Genomic DNA, 15379 nt, shown 5'->3' on the forward strand with positions numbered 1-15379 from the left:
CCATGAGAGGCTTTCCAGCCTGTAACTGGGAACCGGGGAAATCCAGCTGGACGTTTTTTTTTTTTTTTTAATTTTTTTTTTTTAATTTTTTTTTCAGCGTAACAGTATTCATTGTTTTTGCACCACACCCAGTGCTCCAGCTGGCCTTTTTGCAGACAGCTGTGGGCTTGAACCCAGATCAGAGCATTCCTTACCCTGATCTCGTTAGGTCCCTAACTGGCAGGGTGAGGAGGGCGGGGGTTTATCCAAGGCTCCTGGCTTTGCTGGGAGACGAAAGCCTGCAGACTGTCACCTCCCTCCCTCCTCATTCCCCTCCTTGCTCTCTCTTTGCTGTTTTTAGGTACTTTGTGCTGAAGATTTCTGCAGGGATTGAATATCCTGGCGAGATCAGGTGGCCACTAGCCTTCTGCCTCTTCCTGGCTTGGGTGATTGTGTATGCGTCCCTGGCTAAAGGAATCAAGACTTCAGGAAAAGTAAGAATTTGTATTTATCTTAAAAAAAAAAAAAAATCTCTGGGACTCTCAGGCATGGTTGTATCATGAAGCCACAAAAGAGCCCTGGCAATGGGACGCCTGGGTGGCTCAGTTGGTTAAGCAGCTGCCTTTGGCTCAGGTCATGATCCCAGCGTCCTGGGATCGAGTCCCACATCAGGCTCCTTGCTCAGCAGGGAGCCTGCTTCTCCCTCTGCCTCTGCCTGCCATTCTGTTTGCCTGTGCTCGCCACCCCCCCCCCCCCGATAAATAAATAAAATCTTTAAAAAAAAATAAAATAAAATGGCAAGAGAGTCAGGATACATGGGCGTAATTCTGACTCTGACCCTAAGTAGCTCTAGGACCTTGGGCAAGTGACTTCACTCCCATCTGGAAAATGGGATAATAACACCTTTCTTTCAGGGCTGTTTTGAGGACCAAATGAGACAAATGCACACAGAGCTCCAGAGGGATGGTGTGGGTCCTGATTCATTTCCTTCCTCTCCTGTCAGGGGCTGCCACTTCGTTCAGCAGATGGGACCCGTGTCCCATGATTCGGTCTCTCTCCCTAACTCTAGAATTAGTGCTACTGGCTTTTTGCTTCTTGGCTGCCTAGTCAGTTAGTGCTTCTGCTGAGAAGCTGGAAAAAGACCAAAATTGTCAAGTGGATTCCTTCTCATCACTGCCACCACTATGTTCTGTATGTCCCATGCCCTTTTGCAACCCCCCACAGCCAAACACTTTTCCACTTCACGTGCCCAAAGCACGACATGGTGACAACTCTGCCAGTGGGATTTTTGTTGAGTAAAGACTGGGCCACTCTGTCTGAGCAGTCCTTTGGTCGTCCCTTTGGAGAGGTTAGAATTCCCACCCCAGGCTCAGTTCCAAGGCACAGAAAGCAAGGAGTCTGGGAAACCCCAAGATACACTGGACATTCTTACAAGGGTCACACTGTTTCCCCTCATCTTCTTGATGCTTTAGAAAAAAAATACAAAAACCTGTTAAACAGTTAACCGGTCACTTGATGATAATCAATGTTATTTAATCATCCTAAGGGTGATCATCCTAAGGGTGGCTCAGGATGAAACTCAAGATGTCTTTCAGGCCCAAGGAATGAATGTGGCAGTGGTGGGCTCAGACCAGAGGTTGTGGGGTTGACTTGGTCTAGGTGTCAGGGTCTCAAGTTCTTCCACCTCCCAGGTGGGCTTCATAATCTCCCGCCAGGGGCCCAAACCTGGCACCCATCAGCCGCAGAGCTGAGTCTGTCCTTTCCCTGGGCCCATGGCCATGCCCATAGGTGCCTTTGGATAACAGCTCTTTCTGTTGCTCGCCCTGTAATCTGCAGCCACAGGGACTTGAGCTGTGGGCTCCAGCAGTGTGGTCGGGATTGCAAGAGGCAGAGGCTGCATCTCAAATCACATAAGGTTGGAGGAGAAGCAGACTGGGGGTGAGCAGCTGGGTTCTAGTCCAGGGCTTCCCACGGGCTTTGCTATGTGGGGACATCTCTACCTGGGCCGTGAAGCCTGGCTTAGCTTCTGGTTTGCTCTTAGCTTCTATTTGTTTTTCTGCTACAACGAAAACCAAATTTTCCTTTATCTCTTGCGGAAGTCTTCGGCTTCCCCATTTCCAAAGTAAAGGCAGTCAGGCTGGGAGTGTCTGAGATGCTGGAGCTCTAACGTCATTCTGTCTGAACACTTACTGGGGGAGCTGATCTTAGTTTTCCTCTCTGGCTTCAGTTTCCCCTTCTGTAAAATGAGAGCTGGGATCACATGACCCCCGAGGAGCCTGCTGGCTCTGAATAAGTGGTTAAGACTAGATTGTTTTTCTAAGGCAGCAGGAAAATCGGGGAAATGTTGAGATGACCCTTACATCAATGGCTCATGTGTCCTGAGGTTCCTGAACTCCTTGCCTTCTGTGGCTTGGATCCCAGCCAAGTGCTTGCTTAGCAAGAGAGGCCAAGTATTTGCACAAAGAAAATCTCACTGTTAGGACTGTCCCTTACAACTCGAGATAGAGACAGGACAACCTTGACCATGATTGACATGGCCAGAGAGGTCTCTAGCGGACAGGTCTCTAGCAGGATAGGTTAGATGGGGACTGCCAGAGAGGGGGTGGTAGTTAAGGAGGGAGAGCAGTGGTCCTGTTGGTGACCTGGGGAAGGATGGCTTGCTGGCTCTAGAGTTAGAGCCACCTGCGTTCAAATCCTGCCTTTATCACTTCTCACTGTGTAACTTTGGATGAATCATTTGACCCACAGAGCCTCAGTTTCTGCATGTGTAATTGGGGGTAACAGTATGTATCACATAGGATCGTTATAGGGATTAATGAGATCGGCCACATATAATCCCCAGCATACGGTCGGTTCTTCACTAGCATTGGCTTTTCTCATTGTTGTGACGATGAACGACTGATGTAGTGGGTGGGCACTGCACCACTCTGATATCCTGGAAGCCGCGGCTCTGGTGGGGAGACGGGGAGAGGTGGGGAGCTTTGTTGAGCACCACGTGCCCGGCCCTGTGCTAACTGCGGCGCGTGCATCAGTTCAGTCATCTGCACAATGAGGAAGGACATTTGCTGAGGAAGGACATTTGCTCCCATTTTATAGATAGAGAAGGTGAGGTGCTTCAAGGCCAAGTAAATTGCCTGAGGCCACACAGCTTTTAAGTGGCCGTGGTGGAATCTGAACCTAAGGTATTTCCCTTTAAAGCCTGGACCCTTCCCAGGCCATGACATCCTTGCCCTAGGAGGGGCTGTTGGGAAGACATGGGCTTGCAGAACTGTGGAGTCGTCGTTTGCACAGCGGGGAGGAACGTCCCCCCACTGGGAGCCAGCACCCTGGCCTCTCCACCCCATCTCTGCCACCACCAACTGTCGTTGGCAGGGGGGCAGGTCCCAGGAAGCACTGGGGCCTTACTTCCCACATCTGCAAACTCAAGGCTTAGAATGAATGTTCTCTAAGACCCTCTGAGCTTTATTAGCCCATGATATAATTTTTTTGAAGACTTATTTATTTGACAGACAGAGAGCACAAGTAGGCAGAGAGAGGGGAAGAGAAGCAGGCTCCCCGCTGAGCAGAGAGCCTGTTGTGGGGCTCGATCTCAGGACCCTGAGACCATGACCTGAGCTGAAAAGCAAAGGCTTTAATCCACTGAGCCACCCAGGCGCCCCTAACCCATGATTTTTTAGGACAATGTTAAAGCTCGTTCTTTCTGTTGGTTTGGGAGTTAATCCCTGGTGCTAGATTTTACAGGCTTTCTGGTCTGGGAAATTTTCAGGAGCCCTGGGCTGGTAAGCTTTTCTTTTAGATCTGCTAACTTCTCATTCTGCTTTTTTGAGAACGGTTGCCAACTAAGGATCGAGGACCTTTTTTTTTTTTTTTAAATGAGGAATGCCACCAGAAATAATGAATCCCAATTTGTTATCTGGACCTGGGGTGTGCACACATTGATCACGCACAGTGCATTGTTTGGAAGCCAAGGTGAATGCTTGGCTGAAGCTCCTGGTTTCTGACGGCTCCTTTGTAATTGAAATTCCACAAAGACGGCCAGACTGCCATTTCTTTCTCTTTCCCCCTCTCTCTCTCTCTTTAAGATTTTATTTATTTATTTATTTATTTAGAGAGATAGTGACAGAGAAAGCACAAGCACAGGGAGTGGCAGGCAGAGGGAGAGGGGAAGCAGACTCCCCGCTGAGCAGAAAGTCCAACGTCCTACTTGGTCCGGGATCCCGGGATCACCACCCAAGCCAAAGGTAGCTGCCCAGGTGCCCCAGACTGCCATTGCTAAGCAGACGAGATGTCCACCTTTTCCTGCAGCAAGATGAGCTCAGTTCCTCTTATGGGGGACCCTCAGAGACAAGAATGGCTTGTTGCTTCCTGTTAGACCTCCAGCTCGCTTCGAGCAGCTAGAATTCCAGGGGCAGGGGTGACCAGCAGACCGCCTGAAGGTCAGCTTGCGGCCTCTTTGAGCTCAGGGCCCACACTGCCTGAGTACTATGGCACCAATGGTGCCTGGGATGGCAAGATTTCAGGAGATACACTTTCTCAGGCTCCTGCACGTGTGTGGTCAGCTCTGAGAGTGAGTGCCTCCTTCAGTGTTGTACCCTTAGTGCTGTACTGGCCGCCCCCCCAGTCCCAGCTCTGCCCACCCATTTCTGATCACGTGGCCAGCAGGGCGGACCTGCTGAGAAGAACAGAGGCTTTGGAATCGGAAAGCTTAAGGTTTGGATCTTGGCTTCAACTGGGAGACCCTGAGTGAGATGTTTAACCTCTTGTGACATGCGTCATTGGAGTCTCATTTTCTTCTTCTGCAAAATGGGACTACTCACAGCTGACCCATAGAGGGGGCTCCAGAAATGGTTGTGCACACGCAGGCGCCCAGGTAGGCAGATAACAGGTGTCTCAGCTCGGTAGACTGGTGCCATTCTGGTGGTTTTCTTCTGCTGGTCCCTGCTGCCCGGGTCACCTCTTCTTCCTTGCCTCTCCCCATCCTTACTTCCTGCAAGCCCCCAGGGTCAGGATGTGAAGAGGATATTCCTCTGTTGTCACCTGCCCTACTGTCTTGGTGGGGTGGGGAGGTCAGACTGGCCAGGATCTCCTCCTCCCAGTTCCATCCCACAGTGGGGAGGGCAGCCCGGGGCTGTTCTGCGGCGGTGCTTTTCTTCCAAGATGTCAAATGCCTTTGGGTTTCACAGTGTCTGTGTGCAGAAGGGCTTCACTTCAGGGGAGAGGCAGGGTTGGTGGGGTGAGGAGGATGGGGGCTGCCTTCCCCCACAGCCCCTAGTAATCACATTCTCTAGGAAGGGAGGCAGGGAGCCGCAGAGACCCCCTTACCGGTGGTGGTAGCAGTGCAGAGAAGGGAGACCCGCCGGTCCCTGCAATGTAGCCAAAAGCAAAGTCTTGACCCTGATGGTAGGTGGGGTTTAGAGGAAGAAAATAGCCCCTCCTATTTCCTGAACTGGCAGCCTGGCACAGTGGGGAGTCTGCCCTTTCAGCTGCTGAGGCTGATCCCTGACCCCCCCCCCCCCCCATCTTTCTCTCTCTCATTCCACATTGAATCATCAGGAAATCCTGTAGCTCTCTCAGCAAAAGCATATTCCTGTTGGAGGTGTCACTGGCCCTGGCCAGGAGTACAGCCTGGCCTCCTAACTTCTGTCCCTGTGCCTCCTTTGCACCCTGCAGCGTTACCCACCATCTCCCCCCACCCCCGCCCCGTGCCACCCTGGCCCTGGAGGAGCCCAACGGGCTGAAATGTCAGATCCTGTGACCCCGCCACCCAATGGCTGCAGCAGCTCCCTGTATCCCACAGGAAAGGCCCCCATGGTTGGACACGATCAGTCCCCTCTCCACACCCCCACGTCTCTGAGTTCCTCTCCTTCCTGTGCTCCCGCCAGCCACCCTGGACTCCTTCTTGCTGTTACTACGAGTCAGGAACACTCCCTCCTTAGGGCCTTTTACTCCAGCAGCTCCCTCTGCTAGACTATCTCTCACACCCAGTTGGGTTCCTCTTACTTCCTTCAAGTCTTGGCCGATTTCTCAATGAGGCCTTCCCCACCTGCCCATTTCAACATGGCCATCTTCCCAACCGCCCACCCCAGCTTCCCACCCCCCTTTACCCCGCTCTGCTTTCTCTGTTTCCTAGTGCACTCATTACCCTCCAACATGCCAGATAATATGGTTAGGACCACTCCTGGCTGTCTGTCTCCCTAGTTGGAATGTCAGCTATTCAAGGGCAAGTGTCTTCATGAAGTTTACAATATACCCAAATGCTTAATGAAATGACCCCAACAGTTCTACCTGAGTCTCGATCCTAACCTTCCCTTAGCCCACCTTCGCAAGTCCCTGACTCTGTCCCCGTCCCCTGAAAACCCAGTGCCTGCCAGTCCTGGCCATTCTGGAGCCCCCTGCCAGGCCCTGGGGTCTGTAGATCCAGTGTGTGATGGCATCTGTGTCTCCCTCCCAGGGGACAGGTGTTCCAGGTGTCCCAAGAGGGGAGACTGAAGCTGGGGATGTGGGAATGGGTGGCCCTGAGCCCGCAGTGCTTGCCCACCTCAAGGATCAGGGAGGGTTTGGGGGGAGCTCAGTCTCGTCCCTACAAGGTCTTTGGTTGGACCTTTGGGACTCAAATGGCTTGTGAGCAGAGGGTTGCCATTGTTACCAAATTCAGGGCTGGGGAATCCAGGGCAAGACTAACATGGCGCCTCTGGTGCCAGCGCCCCCAGACCTGTCCCATTTTGTGTGACCTGTCCCAGGGAACTCCTCCAAGAGTCCCACGAGGAATACGCTGTCACTACCGCCACTTTGCAGGTATGGACACTGAGTCTCAGAGAAGTCAAGTCTTTTCCCAGGTGGCCCAGTTCGTAAGGGATGGGGCTAGGATTTGAACTCAGACTAGCGGGATGGGATCCTGATCCCAAGCTCTTGCTTTTACCCAGATGTTTGGTAGACAGGTAAGTCTCATCCAGCCATAGTTCCCAGTGTTACTGATGTTACTTCCCAAATGTTTCTTGACTCTGGTACCTCCCAGGAGGGAATCCAGGAGCATCCAGAATCCAGAATCCAGGAGCATCCTTTGACTGGCATTCAGGGCCTCTCACGATGTGCCCAAATTGTTGCAGTAGCTCCCTATTTCCCACTGAAAATGCCCATGTCCCCGGGGACCCCCATCACTCTTCGCCTCCGCGCCATGCCCTCCTATGGGTCATCAGACCTTTGCCCGCACATGTCTGCCTTGCCCACTTTCCTCCTCCCCCTCCCCCCTCCCCTTGCCTCCCTTAAGTTGTCCTTGGCCTCTAGATCTGGCTCAGGTGTCATCTCCGCGAATCTTTTAGCAAACTCCCAGGTTGGATTGTACAGTGCCCCCCTGGACTTCATAATGTCCTGGGTGCAATGGCATGGTCCATTAAGCAGACATCTCTGGGTTCTCTAGTTCCTGAATCGCTCCTTCCGAATACATCTGACACCTGGTACAGCATCCAGCTCTTAGCAGGCTTGTGGAACGTAACCGCACTGAATGACCATCTGTTACAAATCAGGCTATGCCAGTGGCTTATTAATCCACACAATTCTTTTTTTAAGAACAGTGTCCTTGTGTCCAGTTTACAGAGGCAGACGCAGATTCAGAGAACTTATTAGCTTGTCAAAGGTCTCACAGCTACTCAGGGCTAGATGTGTGGTTTCATTTGAACTTAAATTTTCCTTTTATTATTGTTATCATCATCATCATTATTATTATTAAAGATAATAATAAGAGGGAGAGGAAGAGAGAATCTCAAGCAGGCTCCCGGCAGAGCATGGAGCCCAACGCAGAGCTCGATCCCACAGCCCTGAAACCATGATCTGAGCCAAAATCAAGATTTGGACTCTTAACCACCTGAGCCACCCAGGTGGCCCTAAACTTAAATGTTTCCTAGATCGTGCTCTTTGCTTCTGGCCAGGCTGCCTCCCTTAAGGTGTCTGTATACACAGGGATGGAAAGCTAGAAGATCTGTCTCTCATGGTGGATTTGGGGGCCTCAAGTGGAGGGTGGGGTCGGAGTTGGGGAGGAAGGAGGCACGTTGCTTTCCTCCCTGGGTAGTTCCTCAGGGAGCTGTCTCCTCGGCAGCTGGGTTGTGGGGTGTGAGGCAGCCCCAGCCTTCCACACTGCACCCCACACGCCCACAGTCCTGGGTGTTGCCACACAGACTTTGTTTCTGGTTCTCCTTGCTCTTGGGGCCCCAGCCTTGGCAGAGTCTGGGGGAGCCACGCTGGCAGCCTCCCCGCCAGGCTTGTGGGTCCAGTCGGCCTCTGTCGATGCCCCTGCAGTGTGGCCCCAGCTCGCGGCTCGGCTCCTCCCAGCCTCCCTTTCGGATGGTTCTTTCAGGTGGTGTACTTCACGGCCACGTTCCCATATGTCGTGCTGGTGATCCTCCTCATCCGCGGGGTCACCCTGCCCGGAGCTGGCGCTGGGATCTGGTACTTCATCACGCCGAAGTGGGAGAAACTCACGGACGCCACGGTGGGCTTATGCTTTCATTTACAAACCCCGCTCTGGGACCGCTGGACGAGGGAGGACAGACTTTCTCCTGCAGCGTAGCTCGCTGCTGGCTTTTCCAAGGTCCTGATAGCCTTGGGCTGTGGTGTGCTCGGGAGCCCTTTCATGAGAAGTGGGCAGCAGGGGGTGTTCTGACCCTTGGAGCAATCGGCCTCCGTCATGGTCCTCTCTCCGGGGCTGCCGTCAGTCTGGAATGAAGAATGTCCTCCCCTTATTCATAGCATCGGGCCCCTCACACCACTCCTCTGGTACTCATTACCGCGTGTTGGGAATGGACTTCTGCGGGGTGGACAATGGCAGCACGAACCATGACAATTATCCCCGAAAGGGCGCGGACACGTTTGCAGACTTGTGACACACAGACACCGGGCGGGCGCACGCTTGTCCTTCCTCTTTGCCTATCTGTGTGGGCAAAAATCCCCAGCCCCCAAACCTCCCAAGGAGGGGCTTCTTTAATAAGTGAATTTTCTCACCTTAAAGAGAGACTCACTTTTATAGAGTACTTTGAGAACACATAGCCATAGCTCAGATGGGTTTGACTCCACCTCGCAGAAAACCCCCAGATGATGACTGCGAATGAGAGTTGACTTCCCTCCTACGTGCTGAAGTGCTGAAGTGGCCCCAGGGCACATAGTGAGGTACTCCACATAGTGAAGGCTCTGCAGTGTCCCAGGCTCCCGTCTTCCCATTCTCAATCACTCACTTCTCTAATGGCTGCTGAACTCCTGCCATCATAGCAGCATTCCAGGTAGCACAAAGGGGTTGAGGAAAGGAATGGAAATAGGTGCCCTCCCTCTCTCTAAAGAAGGAGAACCCTAGAAGTCCCTCATTACACTTAATTTTCACATCATTGGTCAGAAACAAAATCATGGGATTATCCCCTCCCAGCTACACTTGCCCTTGATTCTGGGAGGCAGTCCTTGGGCTGGATGGTTGGCTGCCTCTAAGGAAAACCATGGCTTTGTTACTAAGGAGTATGGGAGAATGGATGTTGGGGTAGGCACAGACTCACTAGCACACAGCACTCACTTGAACTTTCTCTTTGTGTATTAAAAGCGCAATTTTAAAACTAGATTTAATTTATAAAAATGGTGGGAAGTCTATTCTGCAAATCACGTAAGTCTCCAGCGCTAACTCCTGAGCGGCCTTCTGGAGTTTTATGAGGACAGTGCTGAGAAATCACTGAGAGAACCAGAAAGCATTGTCGGCCAAGTTCAAGGAGGATGTGGCTGTAAGATCCACTGGGCTTCGGTACAGGTGGTTTTGCTAAGGGGAGGAGCTGTAGGACCTCACCTTTCTAATAGCGGGGGACGTCTGTGAGAATGTCCGCTTAAACAGATCTTTATCTTGTATCCATGACTGCATTCGGCTGTTGCAGCTGTCTTTGGAGAGTGTATGCAGCAGAAGAAAGGGCTCTCCCCTTCTGCTCAGCTTTATCCGTGGCAGGACATAGAAGCATGAAATGTGTGTGTAATTTGAGTTCCTCTCCTTTGCTTACAGTCTTCCAGGTAATTTCCTGCCTTTTTGGCTTCCAGCACAAACGATGCATGTTGGTGCCAATGTCCTCTCTCTCCTGACTACCTCTCCGCCAGGGAGGGGACGTGGCACTGGGCAGGAGAGACTCCCCTCCCCTGGGCCAGCCTCCTCCTGACCTTGGATCTTCTCCCCTTTGGCCTCCCAGGTCTGGAAGGATGCTGCCACTCAGATCTTCTTCTCTTTGTCTGCCGCGTGGGGAGGCCTGATCACTCTCTCTTCCTACAGCAAATTCCACAACAACTGCTACAGGTATGTGGGGCTGCTGGAGGGCTGAGCAGCTGGTGAGTGGGATGAGAGCAGGGACAGACCAGGGACTGAGTCGCAGACTCCTAAAGCCACATCCTCACACTTAGCCTGAAGCAGAGCCAGAGGGCTGCCTCTGCCAGAGCGGAAACCACCCGCAAAGGCCTCTCTGTTGGCTTCCGGTGGCCTGGACCCCAACCTGCAGGGCTGTGTCCGACCCCTGGCTCCGGGGCTATTTATGGGATGGAGCTGAGGCTCTCCAGAGGTTGCCCTGCTGCCTGCTCTGTCCTAGGATGGTCGTTTGTGAGCTACAGAGATGATCAGGTGGTAGTCCTGGATGGAGTGTGGTCACTGTCACTTGACATATGTTTTTCCAGAGGCCCCTATAAGGAAGGCAGCAAGGTACAGTGAAAGAAAACTCTGCTGATGCATGTGTTAAGTAATGGAAACGTCAGCAGGTGTGGCGGGGTCCCTTACACGATGTATGTGTGCATCAAATCATCAGGCTGTACGCTTGAACTATATTACCGTTTGTATCCATTGTCCTACTTCAGTAAAGCTGAAGAAACAACGCGGAACCTGGGTCCCCATCCAGATCTGTTAATGAGAGTATCTGGAGGTGGGGTGGGTCCAGGGGTCTACACAGGCGGACGGGATCCTCGGGAGATCCTGAGACGTGCCGAGAGTGAGAACCTTTAGATGGTGTGATATTAGACCAGGGGCTCTGCAACCCCAAAGACCTCCACCTGGGAGAGCCTGGACAGCTCCTGGAGGAGGTGACACCTGGAAGTTAAATGCATCCAGCAAGCGATAGAATATAAGGTCCGTTCTCCTGGAGAGCTGATTTAAAATAAGAAGGAAGGAAGGGAGGGAGAGAAGAAGGAAGGGAAAGAAAGAAATAGAGAAAGGGAGGGAGCGAGGGTAAAATGAAGGGAGAAGGAGTGCCCGGAATCAGACGGACTTGGATTTGGGTTATAACTTCACCATTTACTAAAACTTGAGATGAGGGCAAGATGCTGCCCTTCTCAGAGCCTCTTTCCTCTCGTCTGTAAAATGCAGAGGGTAGTATCTCGTGGAGAGGGGAGAGCTGATGTATGCAAAGTTAGCACAGCCATATTTCCCACCTAGTAGGTACTCGATAAACGGTAGCTGCCATTATGATTATGGTTATCATTTTCTAATAATGTATGAGCTATTTTGTGAACCAAGAGGAACAGGTTAAGTGCAGCTGTGACCTGAGCCGGCTGGGATGGCTCCAGACAGGTGAGATCCCTGCTGGGCCACGTTCCAGGGGGTGCCGGGGCGGGGGGAGGACACGGTACGTGGCGGGAACAGCCAGCAGGGGGCGTGGGTGCGACCGTGATGGAGATGTGGGTGGGAGCAGGTTCAAGCCCTGGAGCAGAAGGAGTGTGAACGAGGCTGGAAGGAACCGGGCCGGGCTCGGGTGAGGCCAGGCTGGAGAGAGCCTGTGTATAAGCTTGCAAGGGCTGTGGAACAAATACCACAGCGCGTGTGGTCTAAACAGCAGACATTCCTTTCGTCACAGTTCTGGAGACCAGAAGTCCCAGATTGTGGGTTTGGCAGGGTTGATTTCTTCTGAGGCCTCTCTCTCTGGCTCCCCGCGTCCTCACGTGCTCTTCCCTCTGTGTGTGTATCTGTGTCCTCTTCTCCTCCTTTTGCAAGGGCACTGGTCACCCTGGAGGCCATCCCACCCCGATGACGTCCTTCTAGCTTAATTCCCTGTGTAAACACCTTGTCTCCAAACACAGTCACCTTCTGAGGAACTGGGGGTTAGAACCTCAACACAGAATGCTGGGGCACACAATTCAGCCCGTAACAGCTAGAATGCCAGCTAAGGTGTGTGAACCTCGCTGGTCACAGCTGCTTATTAATGTGGGACCCCAGAACCCATCTGAATACAGTCCAAGGGGTCGCATCGCTTTGCATTTGGGTAGAAAGGAGGTTCTGCGGCGTAGCAGAAGGAACACAGGGCTGGACAGGGAGTCTGGATTCAAATTCTGACCCACCATGAATGAACCCATTCCCTGCTCCTGTACCTCTGTTTCCTCATTAGTAAACTAAGGGGTCAGACAAGGTGGGTTGTTCACCAAGCAGTTGCTCTGGGCCAGGCTCTGCACACAGCAATCCGTGAGAAAGGTGGGGTCAGTGCCACCATTTAAAATCACGTGGAAAGCAGTGACTTGCTCCAGGTCCTCCCACCAACGGGGGCAGGATCAGGGTTTGAATCCTCTCTGAGGCTTCATCTGGCTTGACCTCTCTTTCCAGTCTAGGGTGGCCGGCCAGCCGGTGGGAAACTGCAGCCATATTACCAGTAGAGGGCGCCAGGGTGAAGGCAGAGGGCTGGTCTCCCCTGCCTCACCCCTGGGGTTCTGGGTGCTCCAAAGCCAGGCTGTCCTCAAACCCTGGTGGCCGTTCACATCCCACCGCCTTCTCTTCTCTCATATATGACTCCTATCCGGGAGTCCTTGAAAGGCTCCATCCCCTCTGACTCTGCTCTGATGGGCAGTCCTGCCTCTGCCCCTTGGAGGACAAGAGCCCGGGCTCTAGAGTGCCTGGGGCTTGAGCTTGGACCAAGAGGCCCAGGAGCAGGGCAGTTGGAGAAATGTTTTTAAGCCTTTCGGTGCTTAGAAAACTGACCCCAGGAGGTCTTTGATGAGGACTGTGAAAACATGTAGAAGCAAACATGGACTCACCAACATGTGTGCATAAGAACACACGGGCATGCGTTTATGTGTCCTTCCCCTTGTCCCTTCCGACTCACAAAGCACAGCTAATGGCACACTCTCATCTCCTCTCCCTCAGGGACACTCTCATTGTAACCTGCACCAACAGTGCCACGAGCATCTTTGCCGGCTTCGTCATCTTCTCGGTGATCGGCTTCATGGCCAACGAACGCAAGGTTAACATTGAGAACGTGGCGGACCAAGGTAAGGTCACCTCCTGAGCTCCTGACCTATGCTCTCGTGGGAAGCTGGCCTTCTGGAATAGAAGGGACAGTGGGACAGCCCGGGGTCCCTTTGTTGGGAGACTCCAGGCAGGGCTAGAGCTGACCGGTGGCTCACTAAAGGGGTTGCTGTAAAAGCCGCATTCCTGCGTCCCTCTCCTCTCTTCTGTCTTCTGTCTCTTCTCGTAAGTCAGCTCCACCCCGAGTAAGTAAGCTCTACACCTGTTGCACCTGTTAAGGGCAGGTAGGGCCCTAAACTTCAGGCGACCTAGTGCCCCTGGAGCTGGTGTGGGCCTCGCCCCCTGCAGGCTGCTGTCCTTGCAGAGCAGCCTGGACAAACCCAGTTCAATGCTGGGCAGGAGCACTGACTTCCGAGCAGCCTTTTCCTGACAAAGCGCTTTCGGCCTAATGATTAGCTCAAACGTGCTCTCAGGACCTTCTGCTTAATTAGAAAGTAGAATGTTTACTTTCTACCCAAATGATCGCTACATTAGTGGCTGACAGTTGTATGGAACTTTCAAGTTTGTAGGGAGCTTTCCTTTTTCTCTCACTTGGTCTGTATTTCTCGCACAGCCTTTTGTAGGAGGTGCTGGATAGTTTTATTTGACTCTTTCTTATTTCCACCCAGCCTTAACCGCACGAGGGCTGGGGTGTTTACTAGGTTTCTGTGATGAACAGATTTCACTGTGGCCGTCGCCCGTTATTACGATCATGCTCTAATCGGATGTTTATGGGACGCCTCAGTGTCAGGACCGGGCCGGGGACGTGTGGGGACGTGGCCGTCCGCAGTGTGTCCCTGTGGGCAGCTTCTCCGTGCCATTGCCTTTGTTGGAGGAGCTCACTGCCGTTCTCAGATGACGGCTCGGATGCCAGCCCAGGAGGGAGCAAAGCCCTGGAAATGTCACCTTCTTGGTGGGCTGCCGGCTCTCGGCTGGCCCCCCAGGGGTCATTAATTATGGCTTCAGCAGTGCTGCCAGTGCAATGCCTCAAAGAGTTAAGAACTGGCACCTTGCAGGGGGGTAATTACCTCTCCCTGGAAAGAGTGTTAAACCCCGAGGGATGTTGGTTCTGCAGCACTGCATTTAACTGGCGTTTCAAGAGAGTGACACCCCCCAAACACACACAACTCCCGAGGGGGCGGGTGGCTTGGGGGTGAAAGGAGGAGAGAAGGCCTTGTCTTCGTGGGTGCCTCGCCTCCCCAGCTGTCCTCATTTCCTCCCGGCAGAGTTGCTGGAGCAGGAAGGTCCTGCCCCACTTTCCAGCAGACCTGAGGTGTTTGTCCCTTTTGCGACATTACAGCCCAGCTCCCTGGGAATCAGTGGCCGTGTTGTCGGGGCGAGGAGTCCTGAGATGTGGGGTCACTTTAGTTCACTCTTCTGAGCTCCTTCCTGCCCCAGGAAAGAGATTTGGGGACACATGTCACTAGAAGCCGAACAGGATTTTGTTTTCTCTTTGCAAAGAAAGACTAAGACAATTGCCCGTGTTTCTTTTTGAGCTGGCCCCTTTCCAGATTTTATTCACTTTTTCTGATTTAAGTGAGGGAGGAGAACACTTCCTACTGGTTCTAACACCTTGTGTTAGTGTGTGGCGGTTTCTCATGGTCACCAGCACAGGGAGAGAGGAGGGGACACTGGCTCATGAGGCCTCCTGTCAGACCTTGTGGGGCAGCTGTCCCTGTTCATCTGGGAGGACACACATTCTTAGACATGACTTACAAGATGTCTGATTTTCTCAGGGATGATGGAGGCTCTACAGAATCTGGGACGGGGGTATGGGACGGGCCTGCGGTCCACGCCAGCCCCATTCCCTCCTCGCTGGGCAACACAGGCACGCAGACCATCAGTACCTGTTGGCTGACCCAACGTCAGTAACTGTGTTTTGGTCTTTAGTCCAAAATAGGTTCTCTTCTCAGGGAAGGCATTTTTGTCAATGTCCTTTCTTCAAATTTCAGTCGGTTTTGGGGGGACACAGGTAGGATTGGTGATGACCCCAAGTTGTCCTCTGCTTCTGCGATGAGCATAGGAAAGGGGGCATGTCCAGAAAAATACCTTCCTGGGAAGTCAAACTTTTTTTTTTTTTTTTTTTTAAGAATTTTATGTATTTATTTCTCAAATGTATACCAGCAAGTGGTAGGG

The 15379-nt window shown here is 52.6% G+C and overlaps 1 protein-coding gene across 2 annotated transcripts in view; it reads left to right on the top strand.

Annotated features, from left to right (window-relative positions):
- The window catches only part of SLC6A5 (solute carrier family 6 member 5), a 57296-nt gene that overhangs the window by 18967 nt on the left and 22950 nt on the right, over positions 1 to 15379 (top strand). For both annotated transcript variants that reach the window (XM_059138310.1, XM_059138316.1), the window contains 4 exons: positions 341 to 473; positions 8330 to 8464; positions 10182 to 10285; positions 13103 to 13227. In XM_059138310.1, coding sequence (XP_058994293.1) covers positions 341 to 473; positions 8330 to 8464; positions 10182 to 10285; positions 13103 to 13227 — 497 coding nt within the window. The remainder of the gene's footprint in view (positions 1 to 340; positions 474 to 8329; positions 8465 to 10181; positions 10286 to 13102; positions 13228 to 15379) is intronic.

This window comes from Mustela lutreola, chromosome 1 (genome assembly GCF_030435805.1).
Source record: "Mustela lutreola isolate mMusLut2 chromosome 1, mMusLut2.pri, whole genome shotgun sequence".
In the NCBI taxonomy this organism is placed as follows: Eukaryota; Metazoa; Chordata; class Mammalia; order Carnivora; family Mustelidae; genus Mustela; species Mustela lutreola.